General features: G+C 42.3%; 1 protein-coding gene across 6 annotated transcripts in view; it reads left to right on the forward strand.

Moving 5' to 3' along the window:
- Window positions 1-20,643, forward strand: part of COL4A6 (collagen type IV alpha 6 chain) — a 288,595-nt gene that overhangs the window by 125,614 nt on the left and 142,338 nt on the right. For 5 of the 6 annotated variants that reach the window (XM_072816549.1, XM_072816546.1, XM_072816548.1 and 2 more), the window contains exon 3: window positions 7,676-7,759. The exons of the other annotated variant lie outside the window; for it this stretch is intronic. In XM_072816549.1, coding sequence (XP_072672650.1) covers window positions 7,676-7,759 — 84 coding nt within the window. The remainder of the gene's footprint in view (window positions 1-7,675; window positions 7,760-20,643) is intronic. 6 annotated transcript variants of the gene reach the window in all.

A 20,643-nucleotide genomic window follows, 5' to 3' on the forward strand; every position in this document is an offset into this window, starting at 1 on the left:
GGCTCAGGGCGTGATCCTGGGGTCCCAGGATCGAGTCCCAGATCAGGCTCCCTGCATGGAGCCTGCTTCTCCCTCTGCTTGTGTCTCTGCCTCTCTCTGTCTCTCATGAATAAATAAGTAAAATCTTTAAAAAAATAAAAAAAATAAATGAAAATGCAAATCAATCATTGAGTAGGCACCCGTGGGGTATGGCAGGCACAGTACTGGATACCATAACTATAAATACCAGCTAACATATGTTGAGCATACTAGATGTGCCAGGCATTTTGCTAGGGGAATCATCTCTAACCTCACAAAGCCCTGTGAAGTAAAATACTATCCCTATTTTATAGATGACAACATTGAGGCTTAGAGGGTTGGTTTTAAATTGATTTGCCTTATGGTGAATAAACCAAAGTCTTCAATGTCAGAAGAACTTACTGTCTAGGAGGGTAGTTGAAGATATGAAGAAATCAATGTAATACTGTATGTGGATGTATGTTCCTACACATACCTGTATATCTGACATACCCATTTCAGACTTGTGGTAGGAAATCAAATGAGAGTTGGTGTGAAAGGTGTTTTGAAGAAACCTCGTGTTATGAAAACAAATAGTTCTGTTATGTTGTATGAAATCAGGATTGAGCAACCATTTCAACCATTTACTGGGTTACCTCAAAGAGTAATTTATTATATTCGAAGGGGAATCTCATTTTCCACTATGGAGAGAATTAACAGGGCTGAGGCACCTGTTAACAGGGCTCTCTGTAGAACCACCTCTTCTTTCTTCCAAGATCGAGTCACAATTCTAAAACCCACACATTTCTTCAACTTCACCGGGATCAATCATCCATTGATTCTACTACCTTTTTCACTGCCCCTTACCCACTCCCTGCCTGCACTCACTTCCCTTCTTAGGAAGTCTAGATTCCATGGTCCACCATTAATAATTCCTTTTTTCCGCATGCCTTTGAATCCCCTGCCTTTCTTGTCCTTTATCATTCTCACCTAGCAGAACCCAACTTTGATTAAATCAAATTCTTCCAGTAATCTGCATCTGCACCCACATGGCTGAACAAGGCTAAAGAAAACTTCACAATATTGATAACTGCTGTTCCTTTAAGTTCATGACCACTAACCTCAAGTGGGTCCTTAGAGCTGCCTTGCAGTCCTACCACATTTCCCTTGTTCTCCTTCCTGAAATTGCTGTGGTCCAGATTATCACATTGCTAAATTCATTGGTATGTTCTCATCCCTCATTTTATTTGACTTATCAACAATTTAGCACAGTCTGTCACTCTTTCCCTACATTTACTCCCTTAGGAGTATCACTAGTCTTGTGTCTTTATATACATACCAATTGTGGCTAGATGGTGCTCACCAAATAATCCCTGTTCTCTCCTACTTTCCATGCTCTTGGGTCATGCACTGTGTCTAGTTCTTGCAAAGGGGAATATGAGCACAGTAGGGGGAAATTCAGAGAAAGTATAAGCATCTGAGATAGTGAAGTTGCTACACAGAAGCAGCTTGAAAATCCAAGTCACCTTGGAAAAAAGGCCACTAAGGAGACCTGCCTACCCCTCATTGGATCGTGACAGGAAAAAAAAATCTTAGCTGTCTTAAACCACTGAGATTTGTAGTTTGTTACCAAAGCATAGTTGATTCTGTACTGACTAAAGCACCACATGTATATATCCAAGGTAGCCATTCTTCCTGGGACTCCAGATTCCATAGGTAGCTAGACTATGGAATCTACTAGCTATCTGATTTCTCCACTTAGATGTCTAATAGACATCTCAAAACCAGAATTCTTAAATGTATTAAGATTTTATTTAATTGAGAGAGAGAAAGAGAGAGGAGAGAGAGAGAGAGAACACAGGTGAGGGAGGGGAGGAGAAGAAGGAGGGAGAAAAGAAAAATCCTTGCTGAGCAGGGAGCCTTATGTGGGGATCGATCCCAGGACCCCAAGATCATGACCTGACCCAAAGGCAGATGCTTAACAGATTGAGCCACCCAGGTGCCCTCAAAATCAGAATTCTTGACCTTCCACTCAGAGCCAGCTCCTCCAACAGGAGATGTCATTCCTGGGCTCAAAACCATTTTTTAAAGTTTTTATTTATATTCCAGTTAGTTAACATACGGTGTAATATTGGTTTCAGGTGTACAATATAGCGATTCAACACTTCATACAACACCTGCTGCTCATCACAACAACTTCACTCCTTCAGCCCCTCACCTGTTTCCCCCATCCCCCCACCCACCTCCTCTCTGGTGACCATCAGCATTAAGAATCTGTATTTTGATTCGTCTCTCTGCCTCTCTTTTCCCTTTGCTCATTTGTTTCCAAAGGCAAAGTTCTTACAGTGTTCTCTAAAATCTTTCATGATCTGGCTTCTACTACATCTCTGACCTCATCATCATTTCTATTCCCTTTACTCCATTCCAGCACTCTGACCTCCTTGCTGCTCAGCCAAAACATCAAGTATATTCTCTCATCTACCGCCTTTGCTCTTGCTCTTCCCTTTGCCTGGAAAGCTCTTACCCCAGATTAACTACCTAGCTCACTTCCTCATTTTCTATAGCAGGGTTCTTAAAATTTTCTGTGCAGCAGAATCACCTGAAGTGCTTGTTAAAACACAGATTGCTGGGCCCCACTCTGAATTTTATGATTGATTAGCTCTAGGAGGGGGCAGTGATTTACGTTTGCAACATTTTTGGATTTACAGTACCCAAATCCAAATCAGTGATTTACATTTCTAGGGCTAATGACACTGGCCCAAGGACCATGTTTAAAAGAAACACTATTCTCTGCTCAGAAGTTCCCATATGAAGAAAACCTTCCCTGAACTTTCCTATATAAAATAACCTGACTACAACACTTCATGTCCTTCTTACCCTGCTTTATTTTCCTCCATAACACGTACCATCTGAAAAATATGGATGCAGTGTTTCTTTGTTTACTGTTTGTCTCCCCCTCTGGATTGCAGACACCATAACAGCAGGGATTTAGTTTCACCTGTGGTTGTATGATACAGCCTCTAGCTCCCATGTCTAGCACAATACCTAACACAGAGTGATGATTAATACATATTTGTGGACTGAATAGTCAAAATGTTGCACAGCCAGTTTTCTGTGATTGAAGCTTCTGGAGGAATCGCTCACAAGAATAACTCACTTTTGCTGACCATTCAGTCCAACTAAGCTGTTCTTTCATTCTTACATTACATCTCTTGCTTCCTGGGTTACCTTTTGTGTCATTGTCATCCCTGCCACCACTCCTGACAGAAAGCACTGGTGATGCCTGGAGAAACATACTGGCTTCTGGAAGGAAAACTGTGATGTAAATCTATATTTCAGAAAACCAGAGGGAGAAGGAAGATCCTAAGTGGAGCCAGTCTAACACTTCTAAGTCCATTGTCCTGAGAGCAATTATTTCACAGTTCTTTACTTGAGTACCTGCTTGTGTAAGGGCTACAGAGAAGAATAAAACAGAGTTCCATTAGCAGTCTGATGGCAGAACCAAATGAACTGAATCAAATATGGCAAATCACCATTAGCAAAGAGGAGGGAGTAAAAACTTCAGCCTGAAATTGCTGAGAGGGGAAAATTGGTGTTGGGGCAGCAGGGGTGGGGGGTTTCTTCACCAAGACGTTGGTGTTTGAGCTGGGTTTTGAAGAATGCATAGAAGTTTGGTTTGTGATAAATGGGAAAACAGGGTAGGGAAGGCATTTTGAACAAAGAACCAGCATCAGCAAATGGATAGATGTGATACTGGTGCTATTAAAAATATTAAACAACCAATTATATACAGACATCAACAAATCCAAATGGATGTCCCAACCAAACTGACTGGATAGACAAACTGGCATGGATATATTCATTGCATAGCACTTGACTCAGCTCCAGAGAGAGGCCAGGGTATTACAGGAATGCCGAAGAGTGTGACATAGCTAATATTAGTGTAATAATAATAATAATAGCTGACACCGAGTGCTTACAGTGAGCCAGGCACTGTACTTTGAATGCTTTATCTTATTGAATCATTCAGTCAACTCTTAGACAGTAGATATTGTCACCATTTCCATTTGCCATTTTAAGTAACTTGTCTAAGATCAATCCCAACTAGGCTGGGATATAAACCTGTACACATTGACTCCAGAACTTATAAACTTATCTAAGGTATACTGCCTCAGGTAATGGCTAGAACATAGGTTGCCCCTCTAACACTGTGGGAATATATAAAGAAGTAAAATAGGTTGGCCTTTCCCTTATCAATGTTATTGTTTGGTTGAGGAAACAAGACTCTCAACCATGCAACCTAGGAAACATTGCAAGGATGGTCCCACAGCAACAGGTGACACTTGCCCAATGGGTGGGGGCATGTAGTGCCTGCTGTGTCTTTTTACTGAGCTGGAGTGCTCATGGAAGAAATGGAACTTGAACTTGGCCTTGAGAGGTATGGAACAGTGGGACATATATGGAATTAGGATCAGAAGTGTGATGGTTCACTCACTAACAGTGTGACCTGGACCAAAGTTATTTCTTTCAGTGTTATTAGCTGGAAAATGAGTGATGTGGATTAGATTTCTAGTTCTTACCAGAAGTGCCTTACCCTGTGGAGGTATTTTGGAAATTGTGAGGGCGGTTTGTGTTGTTAAAATGATTGGTGGATGGCTCTTTGGTAGGAGCCAGGAATGATAGGCGTCCTGCACAGTATGAAAAATTGTCTTGTATTTTGCCCTACATTTAGAGGACCTCTGGACATTCGTGGAAGTGAAAACCCTGTTTATAAATGCCTGAGCCCAAAACATAACCACATTTTACATATTGAGATGAATTTTTTCATGGTTTTATTTTTATTGATTAAAACTACACCATAAACAAAAGAAATATTGAATTTTTTTCAGAACTTTACCATGAGTTATTACTGTGTTCATGGTACTTGAGTCACCAATACCACACCCTAATGTCACTCTGCTTCAGAAGGTCCCATTCATAGTGATCCTGTACCAAGCTGCTATCCTCTGATAACTTTGTCACATCTTCTAACATAGCAATGTATGACCATTTGCATATTGGCATACATATTGTTTCATTATAAATGACTTTAATTTTTTGCTTTGCTGTAGAATTATGGCATATCTGTGCTTTTTTAAATACTGTTTACATCTTTATTATAACTCATTCCGATGAATTTTCTTTAAGGATAGCAAGAAAGAACAATAAATACTTAGAATAAAAAATGGCGTGACGATCTGATAGATTTAAGAATGACTGTATTGGATGATCTCTCAGGGCCTTTCCAGTTCTGATTTTCTGTGGCTGTAGGGAGGGATTGGGTTTTGAGAGGAAGCAGAGACCATTCCAGGATGGGAATGACACCAGTGATGTGGCCTGGTTGAGCAGGGGTTGGAGTATCCCCAGACAAGCCAAGATAGGAAATAAACTTCCTCAGAGCCTGGTCTTGTCATGTTCCCTGGAAGCCACTCCTTTCATTCCTCCTCCATCCCCTCACCTCCCTGTAACTGAAGACTCCTGGGGAAACTGCCAGGGCCAGAATTACAGGAAATTGCCTTGTGGCCAGTGGGGCTTCTCTGGTTACTTTCCTCAGTGACAGAGGGCAATGATGGCTTCCTGTCTGTTAGCTGGGTGTCTTTGCCTCCTTGTTCTGCCAAGTTCACAAGAAACCTTAGCTTCTTTTCCTTACAGTTTTGTTCAGCTCCTGTGAATGGGATTTCATCCCCTATCTTATCCAGCTGCCTTGCTCCATACTAGTGATCTGGAAACTTTTGGTCCATGATAGACAAATTTTATGGGACACCCAACAGGCATTGTTTGGAAGTAGGCCATAGCTCCAGACGGATACCACTTCAGCTCTGGCAATGCCTGTTGTGACTTTTATCATTTAGTAACATAACTGTTTTTCTTCTTACTAATTATATATGATCACTGAAGACTACTTGAAAAATACAGAAATATATGTGGAAGCAAATACAGATTATCTGTTACCCACAAGAAATATAGTACTCAGCATTAGACAGAGGTGACAGCATAGGTGAAGGTGAAGTTCAGTGCTGGTCTGTCTCTGTTCTTTACACTATGCCAGCCCACCTCCCCTCCCCCCCGCCCTGCTTCCTTCTCCCACAGAACCTCTTGATCTCACCCTAATGAATACTTGCCTGTCCTATATACCATAAAATGGAGGGCAAACTGGAAAGTGTACAATAGCACTTACCACGTCAAAGGCATATAAGAGAGATAAAGTATCTCATATCAAGAAGGTGTTTGGAATCTAAAATAGCAATATTTTGTCATAGCTCTGCCATCACTACCTTATTACTGAGGTGTTGTGGTGATAAAGTGTTGTGGGAATGTCTAAAGAGATAAGAGACCATCTGAGAAATTCACAGTGCTCCCTGGAAACTGGGGAAAGACTCACAGTACAAAGAGGCAAGAATGATTAAGTACGAGGCAGGCTCATAAATATGCCTTTCTCTTTTGAAAAAAAAAACAGCCAATATTAAACAAAAAAAGTTGGATGATACTAAATCCATCCCAGAGATAAAGTTCTTGTTACAGATAATAGTTAGAATTAATGTTTTACGTTTTTTCCTCCAAGGTGGATAGGGTTAGAATGGCAGTTTCCTTATTTTTTGAGCCCTTGCATTGAGGCTCTGGTAGACAGAGGACTTGGAAAACTCTAAGACATAAGGGTTAAGGTCAGGGCTTTGGCACTAGTAAGACCTGGGTTCAAATCCCAGCTCCATTCAGATGGTACTCAAAAATTTCTATGTGCCATCTGCTCTTTTAGACATTGGAGATAAAACATTGGGCAATATAGATAAGGTAACTACTTATATGGAGCTTACATTCTAGTGGGGGGAGAAAGAATGTTTAATGTTGAAAGGATAGCACAGTGATATGATTGGAAGTAACTGCAGGCTGCCTTAGGTTGAGTAGTCAGGAAAGGTCTCTCTGAGAGTAGACAATTGAACAAAGACCTGGATGATGAAAAGAGGCCAGCAATAAAAAACATCTAGGGGAAGAGCATTCCAGGCAGAAGTAACAGCAAGGGCAAAGGCCCTGAGGCAGGAACAGGCTTAAGTTTTCATAGAATGAATACCAGTGAGATTGAAGCAGAGGGAGCCAGGAAGACAGTGAAAGGATGAGGTTACAGAGGGTCAGTACATGTCAGGTCATGCAGGGGCTTTGTAGAAATTCTGCTAGTAATCATCATCATCATCGTCATCGTTGTCATCATCATCATCATAAAGCAGATAAGAAAAAAAAGGAAATTGAACAGTTTAGGGTATACTGTATGATACCAACTGAGGAATTTGGATATGACTAACTAGAGCACAGAGATGTTACTGTAAGGTTTGAATGATGTGTTGAAAGTAGAGCCTGAGGAGAACAATTCTGAGAGCAGAGTACAGGGTAGCCATTTTCATCTATCATTACATTTCTAGCACTTGACTTTCTAGATCTCTGCTACAGCTCCTGCTTTCTCAGTGAATGCCAAATACACAAGTCCAAAGTGACACATGACACCATCAAATGAGATGATTAATATACTCTAAATGTACTTAGTTAGGAGGAGTGTGGCAAAAGGTTAGATTCCCTGGGGCTACATAGCTTCTTGGTTCACATGGTTTACTAACTTTCTCTCTCTCCCTCTCTCTCTCTCTTTTAATAGGGAGAGAAGAAGTCCTATGGAAAGCCATGTGGTGGCCAAGACTGCAGTGGAGGCTGTAAATGCTTTCCTGAGAAAGGAGCGAGAGTAAGTTGCTTCTTCCATTGCTGAAAGACACATAGTCAAAGGAGTTACGATCTGGAGCATGTGTGTTTTCTTTAGAATTCAACTGATTAGAATTTACTCTTGTGACTTCATGGTACAAGCAAAGTGATGAGGAGCAGCTGGAAGGAGCTTTGCTAACCAGATGAGAGGCAGAACTAGATTGGTCAAGGTCTCTGAGGGACCAGGAAGAGGTTTCCTTTGTTGACTTCATGTCAGTGTTCCCTCAAGGTTTCATCTGGAGTATTTCCAAAAGCCAATTAGGTTGTGAAGAACCAGAAAATGTCTGTATATACATGTAAATTTTCATGGCTCATTTTTAGCTACTTGGTTCTTCCCTCTGGGGAGCAAGCAGTCCATTTGTTATCTACAGACCAGGGGTGTGACTTGTCAAAAAGCAAGTTATCAGGGTACCCTTAAAGTTCGAAGATACAAGAGATTGCACATAAAGGAAGATTTATAGATATTATATTAAAATTTAGGATTTGTTTAAAAACATTATGGGATATATTCAATATCTTGTTCCATCTTTGCAAGGCACAGCTCAAGTTGTGCAAAGTGCAATGAACACTGTGCATTGGCAGAGCATCTCCATCAACCCTTGTATATGTATATGGGAAACATTGGACCAGGTGATTTGTACCTCTGATTCTCACAGAATAAACCTACATCTTTAGTGTCACTCAGAAAAAAAGTATTCAAGAGGGTTCAATCTTTGAAAAATAAAATATGATTTATGTTCCCGGAATTTATGGCCACTCTGTAGAATTCAGGTCTTCTGACTTTCAGCATTGCGTCTGCACTCTGATCATACTCAAACAAGCCTAAGCGCTTACACTGTCAAAGAGAGAGAGAGCATAAATGAATCAACCAAACCCTCAAAAACATAGCCAAACAGAGAATGGAGTGGCCACTCCACCTTCTCTTTCTTTATCTTCCATTTGGGGTAAAGTGACATATCAAACTATGCCAGAATTTGAAGGAAGAGAAAAAGCCATCTCCTCATCAAAAGGGACCAGACCCATTATACATTAAAGGCATAGACTTATAGAATCCTAAAATATCAGAAAGTATATTAGTGAGCTTCTCATCTTATCCACTGATTGTACAGAGAAAACAGACTCTGAGAAGGAAAATGACTTCCCAGGGTCACACAGCAAATTGATGACAGATTATTACCTATTACCTGGGTCCTTTGATTTTATGTCAATTTACTTTTACCTACTGTTGCCTCCCAGAGAAGTCATGTTCACTGTAGCCACCAAGGCCCATGCCTTTGCCTCTGATCTTCAACCAGGAAACACTTTAGAAAAAAAGATAGTGCTATCATAAATATATGAATACATTCTTTTTTTTTCTCTTTCATTGTCCTTTATTTATTTTTTTTTAATTTTTATTTATTTATGATAGAGAGAGAGAGAGGCAGAGACATAGGCAGAGGGAGAAGCAGGCTCCATGCACCGAGAGCCCGATGTGGGATTCAATCCCGGGTCTCCAGGATCACGCCCTGGGCCAAAGGCAGGCGCTAAACCTCTGCGCCAGGGATCCCTCATTGTCCTTTATTTATTTATTTTTAATTTATTTTTTATTGGTGTTCAATTTACTAACATACAGAATAACCCCCAGTGCCCGTCACCCATTCACTCCCACCCCCCGCCCTCCTCCCCTTCCACCACCCCTAGTTCGTTTCCCAGAGTTAGCAGTCTTTACGTTCTGTCTCCCTTTCTGATATTTCCCACACATTCTTAAACAATATGCAAGCAATAGAGGTGAAGCAGAAGTCTCCTCTGAGACTCCAGTCCCTCTGTTGTCTTTCTAGTCTTTTCCTGTGTACAATACTCAGAGATATGTAGAAACATGAATAAACATAGTTTCATTTTCTGGTCTTTCTTCCCTAAAATACAATCATAAGTATATATTCTGTGCCTTGTTTTGTTTGGTTTTTTTAAATAGCCATTTAATATGTCCTTAAGATCTTTTTCTCTACCCCATAGTTTAATCTAGACATTCGCTTCCCTTTTGATGAACACTTAGGTTGTTTCCAAATGTTTGCTATTTTAAAAAGTGGCAGTGCTACAGTGAAAATCCTTGAACTAACCTTCTTGGACTTATCTCTAGCATAGGTACTAAGGATCAAATTTCCAGATACAAGGTAATCAACATTTTTAATTTTCAAACCTATTGTTTAATTACCTCATAAAATATTCCAATTCACACTCCCATCAGCATTGTACAGGAGTGCCCATGCTTCTACACCCTTGCCAACACTTGATATTTTTCCTAATATGGGTGAAAATCATCCCACTTCCCAGACTACATGTGAGTTTAAGTGTCTTTCCACATATTCATTCAACATGTATGTTTTTTCTGTCAATTTCCTGGACATGTCCTCTATCCACTTTCATGAGTGATTCTTATTGACTTACCTTTCCTCTGCAGAGAAAAAAAAGTGGCCCAAGCGGAAGCAGATGAGATTTGCAGTTTGACACAAAAAGTCATTTCCTGGCAGGTTGTAGGGGATATGCGTGGTGGGTTAGACCCCACAACCAGGGAACTGAGAATCAGCAGATCCAAGTTGCTGGTTGGGGTGCAGAGCCTTTATTTACTTTTTTTTTTAAAGCTAATAGTTTTTATTGTGTTTTAACATGTATATAATCAAACAACTTCAAGATCCAATTTCTACAATAATGACCTTATTATATATTGGAACAGAAGGTAGTCCCACACCAGGCAAACATGCAGAAGATGACCTCATCATTTAACCTCTGGCTGAGATTTTGATCTTTGAAGATGGAAGGCAGTGGAACCCTCTCATTTGGGTTCCAAACATCTGGAGCCCTAGGCCATCTTCTCCTTTGAAAACTTGAGTGGCTGAAGTGCTGTGGGACTGGGGGAAACAATATCGCCACACTGATTTTTTTTCAATATTAAATAGATTCAGAGTCCACATGGTTAAATGTGGTCTAAAGTTTACCAGTGAAGTCTGCAGTTGCTGGGAATGTTTGTCCAGGTTATTGAAGCAGACCAAGCTCTGTTTCATGAGTCATGACCTGGGATGCCCTATTTTCCAGGCAGATCAGGAGGCCAGCATGCTCGGGGCAGACCTGTGAATGAGGATGCTTGAGGCCGCCTGGGCCACCAGATCCATGTTAGTCCTTCTCCCTACCCTCCTGCGTTCCCAGGGCAAAGTGAGATTGTTTAAACTGGCCCCAGCACTGTTGACCCTGCAGGGCAGCCCCTCGGTACCCCCTTTGTGCAGATGTCAGAAAGATTTGAGACTGTTTTCCTTAGCTGAGCAGCGGGCCCCATTTGGATTTCAAACTGTTCCCCCTCAGCTCTGAGAGCTGGGAGGGGAATGGAACGTCGGGTCACCCCTGAGATATGCTGCAGCCCTTGGCAGGTCTGCCTCTTGCCTTGAGGAAAACATCAAGTACATAGTTTGCTGGGCAGTGTGTACTTTTTGTTTGCCAGAGGCCTCTTGAACTAAGACGTTTACACAACACCTAACACTCCTGCACAACAGCAGTCCAACCCCTTGCTGGCTCCTGCACTCTCAAACTGCTTTCTTGAATGCCTGCCCTGCATGGTAAAAGCCTTTGCCTAGCCTTAGGGTACTGCTTTTGTATTTTTCAAAGCATCTTTTCACAGGGTCTGTATTATCTGTATGCCACAAGTAAAGACACTGCTAAGTGTCTTGGCCATGCTCACGAGCCTGTTATTGGCTAAACTTACTTAGCATACTTTAGGAGAATGTCAACTTTGAAAGACAGCATACCTGCTAATGTTAAAGAAAGGGTTTCTTTTTTATTCCCCCCTGACATTGAATTATTGACTTATTATTTGACTTTTAGTTTTCTCTCTTGGGGTGGGGTGGGGGGTAGTATGTTTTATTACCTGGGAAGACCATTCTCTTTTTTAAAAAATTTCATTTATTTATTAATGAGAGACACAGAGAGAGAGGCAGAGACACAGGCAGAGGGAGAAGCAGACTCCCTGCAAGGAGCCCAATGCGGGACTCGATTCTGGACCCTGGGATCATGGCCTAAGCCAAAGGCAGACGTTCAACCGCTGAGCCACCCAGGTGTCCTTGGGAGGACCATTCTTTAAAGTTTTTCCTCTCCCCGTATATTTTTTGAGGGGGAGGGGGCATTAGATTGAACAAAATATATCAGTTTTCCATCTCTGTCTCTTCTCATTTTTTCCCCTACTTGGATTTTCAAGTTGTCTCTGCATTGTACTGCATCAGTGTGTGTCTGTCTGAGTGGGGAGCAGGAGGGATTGTGTGTTTTGTTCAGAGCCTGCTATATTCCTTAATACTGTTTCAGACTTTTCCCCATTTTAAGAGTGTTCTGGCTGGTGTTTGTATATGGCATGGTGAGTTCCTCATTGTTCATGCCACCTAAAGGAGCATTATCATAGATAATCCCAAGCCATGGGGAATATTGGGATCCCTCCCCGCTACTCCGAGATCAGGGCTGTTTGCCCATTTTACAGCTGTGTCCTAGCTAGAAAGTTTTATGTGAAACACCCCAGGTCTCTTATCTCCTCATCTGCTGCCTGCTTCCTGCCACTTTTCTGTCAAAAACTGTGTGTATACCATGAATTCCAGGCCCAGTTGCATTAACCACGAATTTTGTTTTTTGGGGGTTTGGTTTGGTTTTTTGACTCTCCTCCTGCAAACAGCTGGTGCTCCCCGTGTCAGCTGACTGGAGCCAGAGCCACCAAGAGGCCTTCCCATTGGCTCCTGATTTGGGCAATTATTGTGTACATCTTTCCCTTCTCCCACACCCCATGCCCCTACCCTGACCTGCCACTACCACACATATCAATGTCTTCATCCTCTCCTGCCCCCAAGTCAAAGCTCATGTTGCACATGAGCTCCTTGGGTGGCCGGGCCTTACTCCAGCTGCCTGTATACAAGCTGCTTGGCTCCATTGCCCACCCACTCCTCAGCCCTCTGCAGGCTAGCCTCACTGCAAACACTGGTCACCAGTAACCTGCTAATTGCCAAATCCAGTGGACATTTTTCATTCTTTATCGGCCTTTGTTTCTCTTCTACATCAGACACCTCCTTTCCTGAAACCCTCTGTTCCCTTGGATTTCATGATGTTCTTCCTACTCTGATTGGGATTCCCCAGGGTTTTGTCCTCATCCCACTTCCCTGCTCATTGGAGGCCTCTCCTAGTTTATATACCACCCACACAATGATACATATATCTCTACCCTTAGCTCAGACCTTTCTCCTTAGCTTCAGGTCAGCAGTGTCAATTCCTCATTGGCTATCTCTGGTTGGACTTTTACTGGCACCATAACTCCATTTCATACAGAATTCCACCATCACTGCCCCCCTCCCAACAGATGTATCCCTTCCTGAGTCTTAGCTATGTCTTTTCTATCTCTGCAAATGGCACCAACTAGCACTTTATTGCTCAAGCCAGAAACCTTTCTCCACTACCACCTCCAATTCATCGTCACATCCTGTCCATTAATCTTCCACAACAAAGCCCGAATCCATCCACTCCTCTCCATACCTATTTGTCCAGTCCAGGTCTGTACGCTGTCTTGCCTGAATTACCATACTAGCCCCCACACTGGTCCTCCATCCACCAGTCTCACTCTTCCCTGGCTCTTTGCCACTCTACTGTCATAATCTTTCCAGAACATGAATATGATCCTGAGACTCTTGCTTAAAATCTTTTGATGGCTCCCAATCCATCTCACAGTAAAACCTTAGCTCTAGGGACACCTGGGTGACTCAGTGGCTGAGCATCTGCCTTCCACTCAGGGCATGATCCCCGGGTCCTGCACCGGGCTCCCTGTGGAGAGCCTGCTATTCTTTCTGCCTATGTCTCTATCTCTCTGTGTCTCCCATGAATAAATAAATAAAATCTTTAAAAAAAAAACCTTTAGCTCTAGTTGGCTTATAAAATCCTCCGTGGTCTGGTGCTTGACTACCTCACCAACATTAGCTCTCACCACCAGGAGCCTCCTCCTTCAGAAACAGAACCAAACCATACACATGAACTGAACTCTTTATAGTTCACGGAATCTGCTCTGTTATTTATTTAGTAGGCTCCAGGTTTTATACTTGCTACTCCATTTCCATGTACTCTCCTTCCACCAGCTCTTCCCTCTCTGCTGACTTGCTTCTATTTACCCATCCTTTAAAACTGAACAAAGGCTTCACCTCCTTGTGGAGCTTTCCATGATCCACAAGGCAGAGGGTCTCTCTACTTTCTCATCATTGCTCTGGTGCTGAATTATAGCAAGCTATTGATTTGTCTGCTCTCCACTAGCTTATGAACTCCTAAAGGTCAGTGACTGGGTCTTCTTAGATTCTGTAGGGGCAGTAGGCACTACAAGCTGTTTCGTGAAGGACTAACTGACCAACCAATTTGGATAGGTATGGGTCCAGCCCTACTCTCCACATCCTGGATTAGCTGTGAGGCTGCTGTGAAGCAGGTGAGAGTCCACTGTCTCAGGAGAAATCCCTTCTGCTAAAAGAAGGCAACGAGCCAGGGCAGTCATTTCCTATTGTTTTTAGATCCTGTTAGCTGTAAGGTCTCCTGGTCTATCCCACACTCTGGTTCATATAGCTTGCTTTAGAATTCTGTTCTACCTAACTCTTCTGAGTTTTTGATGCTCATCTCTTCTTTTGCCTGATTGCTTCTTACGCTGTGCCTGCCAAGGCAAGGGACTTGCCAGAATGCTTATATTTTGCTACCAGCCATTGGTTCTTCCTCCAAGGTGAGGATATTCTTGAATAATTGCAAGTCAAAGGTGATCACAGTCTTTCTTTTGACATTGATTGCACTCTCTTCTCCACCAATTTTTTTGCTTAATGCCTCTTAGCTTTGTGCAAAGTCGATGGTCTTGAGTCTCTTGTTCCTCTCCCTCATGGGAAGAGAGTAAGAGCCTTTGTGCAGCACAATAGCCATTGGGTGGTAGTAGGGGGGGGGAGGTAAAAAAAAGTCTCTGTGTATTTATACTGTACTTATTTAGATGGAGGATAATTGATGATAAGGTTAAAATTTAGTGTCTCTGCACCAAATCAAGATGCAATCATAACCTAGCAGATGTTTGTGGTTATCCTAATCCCTTCTTTGATCATTTTGGGGCAGTGTGGGGTTTATGGAACATATTATCCATACTAGTGACGGAGGCTTCTGTTAGAAAGGAGCCAAGGAGCCAGAGGAGGAGATAATACACAGCTGTGAAGTCAAGAGTACTGCTTTAGATATCCAGAGACCCAAGTGCCATGCCTGAGTTTTGCTCACTGGATGATTTTGGACTGATGCTTTATCCTCTCAGGGTCTCAGTTTACCTACACATAAAATGAGGAGTTCATGCTGGGTAATCTCCAAGAACCCACCAGCTCTGATCATCTAAGTCAGACACTGTTACTGTACTGCCTTGTGACAGTTTCTTGCCCTCAGAGCATCTTATCATGCTTTCTAATGTTGCAGTGAGATATGGGAGGCAGTGTTTGACAGTGTTCTACCCTTTGGAGTGGTGTCTTGGCAGCTGCCTTGGATGTAAATCACTTGCCATAGCTTTTTGCTGCTGATGCTGGAAGCTCCTCATAGCTGAAGTTACACGGCTGCAAGATGTGCAGTCCTCCCGCCCCCTTAGTCATCTGGCTGGTGTGATTTGAAGAGAATCACAGGGATATCTCCACACCACCCATACCCCCAAAATATCTTCCCTTCCTTGCCTGGGAACCATTCTTCCTACAATTCTGGCTTCATAGTCCTACTCTTTAGGTTAGGTGTTGCTCTATCCTTGCACTGCTTGAATAAATTACATATGCCATTCTGATGAAACAAAGCAGGTCCACCCTGCATGCCTGGGGAAGAGTTGTGTGCACATCTTTAGAGACCACTTAGTTTTCCTTGGACTGGCCTGCTAACCCATATATCAGAGACCTTGGGTATCAAGACAGGGGTGAGCATCTGGCACGCGAGTGTGACATATGTTCTTCCTTGTAGAGTCTGCCATCATCTTCCCTTGCCAGCTGTTTACCCCTTTCCTGACTTCCTCCTGTGCCCACCCATGCTTCCCTCCCTCTCGCTCCAGCATTTCTAGCTCTCTCACCCTCCTTCTCATTGTCCTTACCGTGGCCTCCTCACCCACCTCCTCCCCTCTGCTTTCAGTTGCCTAGGATCACTTCCTGTGTCACCAGCCCATGTCTTGTCATCTGTCAAAAGGCAAGCAAGATATCAGAAAGAGTTACTGTGATGTACTTTATAGAAGCATACTTACTTATTCAAAGATTCTCACCCTCAAAACCTGGATCAGTGGTCTCCAAAATTGGGGGGATTGTGCACACAAGTCAGTCCATTGGGGTATAATAGAAATTATTAGAACTTCCCATTTAAATTGAGAAAGCCTAGAAACCAGGGCAGCCCGGGTGGCTCAGTGGCTTAGCGCTACCTTCAGTCCAGGGTGTGGTCCTGGTGACCCGGGATGGAGTCCCGCGTCAGGCTCCCTACATGGAATGGAGCCTGCTTCTCTCTCTGCCTGTGTCTGTGCCCTTCTGTGTGTGTGTGTGTGTGTGTGTGTGTGTGTGTGTGTGTATCTCATGAATAAATAAATAAAATTTAAAAAATAAATTAAGAAAGCCTAGAAACCAATTAAAATTTGGATTAAATTATTTGATTTATATAAAGTGCTTACAACAGTGTGTGGTACACTACGCACTATGAGAGCGTTAGCCATTATCACTCCTATTATTAAGCCTGTTAAATACGTAATATGCACACTGTCATGGACACCCTCACCAGGTGGATCTGTCTTTGGCTTTCCCATTGCATATGCTCCATAAGGTATTCTGAGGGAAGAGTGAGGGCCCACAAGATAGAAGGGGTGACCCTGGGGCCCTCACATTTCTCCCTGTATCTCTACCAGAGATATTGGTATTTCCTTGGGCCCAGTTAAGTGGATTTATGGATTATATTATCTAACTACATTAACCCTCACAAAATGGATAAATGGCTTAAGAAGATTCCTGCGAATAAACCATATATTGAAGATAAAATTAATAATATGAGCATGTAAAAATGGCAGCGCTCACACTTCTCCTACTCCTAGACTGTTTTTCTTTTTTTTTAAGATTTTATTTATTTATTCATGAGAGACACACACAGAGAGGCAGAGACACAGGCAGAGGGAGAAGCAGGCTCCATGCAGGGAGCCCGACGTGGGACTTGATCCCAGGTCTCCAGGATCAGGCCCTGGGCTGAAGGTGGCACTAAACCACTGAGCCACCAGGGCTGCCCTAGACTGAGTTTTTCCATCAGCTGCATTATAAGGTAAAAACCATGACAATCAGGATGCCTGGGTGGCTCAGTAGTTGAGTGTCTGCCTTCAGCTCAGGTCGTGATCCCAGGTTCCTGGGATCAAGTCCCGCGTCAGGCTCCCTGCAGGGATCCTACTTCTCCCTCTGCCTATGTCTCTGCCTCTATCTGTGTCTCTCATGAATAAATAAATAAAATCTTAAAAAATACACAACAAAATACACAACAATCTAATCATACCCGACAAGAAGTTGGCAAAAAAGTAAAGCAAGAATAATCCAGAAGACTATATTAAATATGGATTTACACCCATTCTCAATAATGAAAAATCTTGTCCTAAGTATATATCGTGCCTTGAAATGTTAGCTAATAATATAATGAAGCCATCATGACAAGGCATTTGACATGCTATTTATTTTACCTTTTTACATTTTCTATATGTTTTGTTTCATAATATATATGTAGAGGAGGGCATGTAGATAACTTTAATAATAATGTATTGATGTATTGGAGAGAGATAGAGAGGAAGCATGCTCAATTTTTTTTTAAACTGAAAAAGGCATGCAATCAGAAAGATTTGTAGGCCACTGTCCCAGACCATACTTATAATAGATGGGGACCCACAAGCAGAAGGAAAAGAACTTTGAATAAGAGAAAAGTAATGGTCAAAATCTTTTGCTCTTTCCCTATAGAATGGCCATGCCATCAACTTTAGAGCTTCATCTTGGCAACTTTACACAACATAAAGCAATGGGAATCTCAGGAGTTGGGAGAAGTGAGACAGTAAAGAAATTTAAAATAATACAATTTCAAGCTTAGAAGGTCAGATCCAAGCCCCAAGTGGCATATCATAGTTTATAAAAGGCCTTTCCCAGCATGCCTGTGAAGGCTCTTACCCTCACTTTAAATATGAAGACTCACAGAAGAAACAGTCTCAGAGAGGTTAAGAGACTTTCCCAAGGTCCCTTGAAGTGACATAGCTGAGATTTGAAACAACTATTCCATCCCCCTGCCCAGTGTTCTTTCTGCCATGCCAAATGGCCTCTTAATCCCATGACCATAACCAGATGAACTCATTTTGGTTGGCTTGTTGTGGTTGGAGGAACCCTTCTAATGGAGAAAATCTAAGACATAGACGAGATATCGGAAATTCATAGTCCTTCCCCTGCCTGAGTGAGAAGTAACTCCTGACTGCATATCTAGCATCTCTTTACATCCTTATCTGCGTTTTACAATGTTTTTCTAATACTCCGGTCTTTTAAAAGTTAAGAAATAAAATGCACATGTTAGGAAAGGCTGGGTTTCATCTGTGACTACAAGTTATGTGAGGAGTCATATCAGTTTTTATAGTTGTGCTGCAGGTTTCTCCCTCTGTATAGGCCACTCATTGTATGGAAGTTAGAAATATGTGTAGATGAAATTCCTGAGTATATGTCATAGAAGTAATTTGGTGTCTATTCTGAGAAGACTTGCATTAATGGAAGTCTTCCAAGAATGTTTAAGGAAATTAATTGCATGGCATCTTTCTTAAGCTATAGTAGAAGTCAATGGGGAAAAAATGTGCATTGCTTTGCAGAAATTTGCTTCACTGTCATCTCTTCAAAAGAGCTTTTATTTTAACAAATGTAGCACATGGCCATTTATTTAATGGCCATCTTTATTTATAGAGGTAGAGGTCCTAGACTATGTTCTGTATTTGTTTTTGGTTTTTTTTTTTTTTCATTGTGCTGTGTGAGGTTCAAGCCCATTAGACAAGATTTAAGAAAGCACTCAGGGGGCTAAATATTGGTGGGGAATGCGAACTTATTACAAGGGCCAGGCCTCTATTTAGGAAGACTACACACACATACACACACACACACACACACACAAAGCAGTGCTTCACAACATGCATTGCATCTGATTGAAAGTCTGAAAGGCAGAGCACAAATCCTCAAAAGGAGATATTGGTATGGACTAGAGTGATTTAACAAACTATTTTTTTTAATATGACAAGGTTTTTTTTAAGATTTTATTTATTTACTCATGAGACACACACACAGAGAGAGGGGGGCGGGGCAGATACACAGGCAGAGGGAGAAGTAGGCTCCATACAGGAAGCCTGATGGGACTCCAGGATCACACCCTGAGCCAAAGGCAGACACTCAACTGCTGAGCCACCCAGGCATCCCAACAAGACAAATTTCTTTAGGAAGATTAGTTTGGCAAGGGTTGTGCGGGATGGATTGGAGTGGAGAGACATGATAGACAGGTAGAATGCTCCCTATTGTTAGAGGGCAAGTGGCATATCCAAGATCTCCTAGCACAACAGAATGGAAAGTTTACATTAGGGGATCCCTGAGTGGCTCAGCGGTTTGGCCCCTGCCTTCGGCCCAGGGCATGATCCTGGAGTCCTGGGATTGAGTCCCACATCAGGCTCCCTGCATGGAGCCTGCTTCTCCCTCTGCCTGTGTCTCTGCCTCTCTCTGTGTGTGTCTTTCATGAATAAATAAATAAAATCTTTTAAAAAAAGAAAGTTTGCATCATTTTCTGATGCTCAGATCCTGTTTCTTTAAATGATTCTCTCCAACCTTGGACACACAAACACATTCACCTAAAACAGTGATTGGATAATGAGGGCTTCATTTTAGATTAACGTATCACCTTTTCATTTTTTTTAATGAGCTGAAAGATAGAGCTAGCTTCTTTTTCCTCATATTCCTCTAAATCCTTGAAAATGCGTGTCTTTATTGCTTAGTCCCTGCTGATATCAAATGAGGAAAATTCATCCCCAAACCCAGTGGAGTCAGTAGCACTGAGGTGACCCTTGTCTTGATTACAGAGGAGACTGTGTGATGCTTTTCTCCACAGGATGCGAAAAGCTCCTGCAGTCACCGGAGTGCCCAGTGAGAGAGGCCAGCTCAGCAGGTTCTGAAAGAGCTTCTGTTTCCTATTCAACACATTTTGTTACAGGAGTTATGAGTGAAAGGTAGGGCTTGGGAATCATGAAAGAAGGAAGCCATTGTTTCCTTGAAGACAAATTTTGAAGCTTGATCGGTGGAGAGATCTATGGTGTACCTCAGAATTGTGTCCTTACCAGCTGTGACCATAGCAGGCTCATTCCATGGACTTAACTGAGCACTTGGCATTGCTAGAACGGCTTTCACACTTTTGAATTCTGTTTTACAAGCTTAGTTTTTGTCTTTAATTTTTGAAAACCTGAAGGGGGAAAATGCTCATTCCTTTGGACCCCGGGGAAATTAATGTATATGTTTAGTTACTGTCCATATCAAAGAAACAATGGTCTCTGTCCCTGTGCATGTCTTTGCTAGTTCAAGTAATTGTCGTGACTTGGCATGCCATTGTTTTAGTTGGGCTCCCTCTTGGAGCTGACACCAGTGATGCTGCCCCCTTCATACATTGCTGGGAGAATGCCAGGAAAGCTATGAGCAAAGGAGGGAGCTTGGGAGAAACATGTTGTGGGGCCCAGTATGGAATGAGAGTTCAGGAGCCAGGTTTCCCAGAGAGAGACAAAAAGAAAGCAAACAAAAGGAAAATACAGGTCTAAACAGGCTCCTCAGGCAGGGCCCCTTT

Source organism: Canis lupus, chromosome X (assembly GCF_048164855.1).
Source record: "Canis lupus baileyi chromosome X, mCanLup2.hap1, whole genome shotgun sequence".
Lineage (NCBI taxonomy): Eukaryota > Metazoa > Chordata > Mammalia > Carnivora > Canidae > Canis > Canis lupus.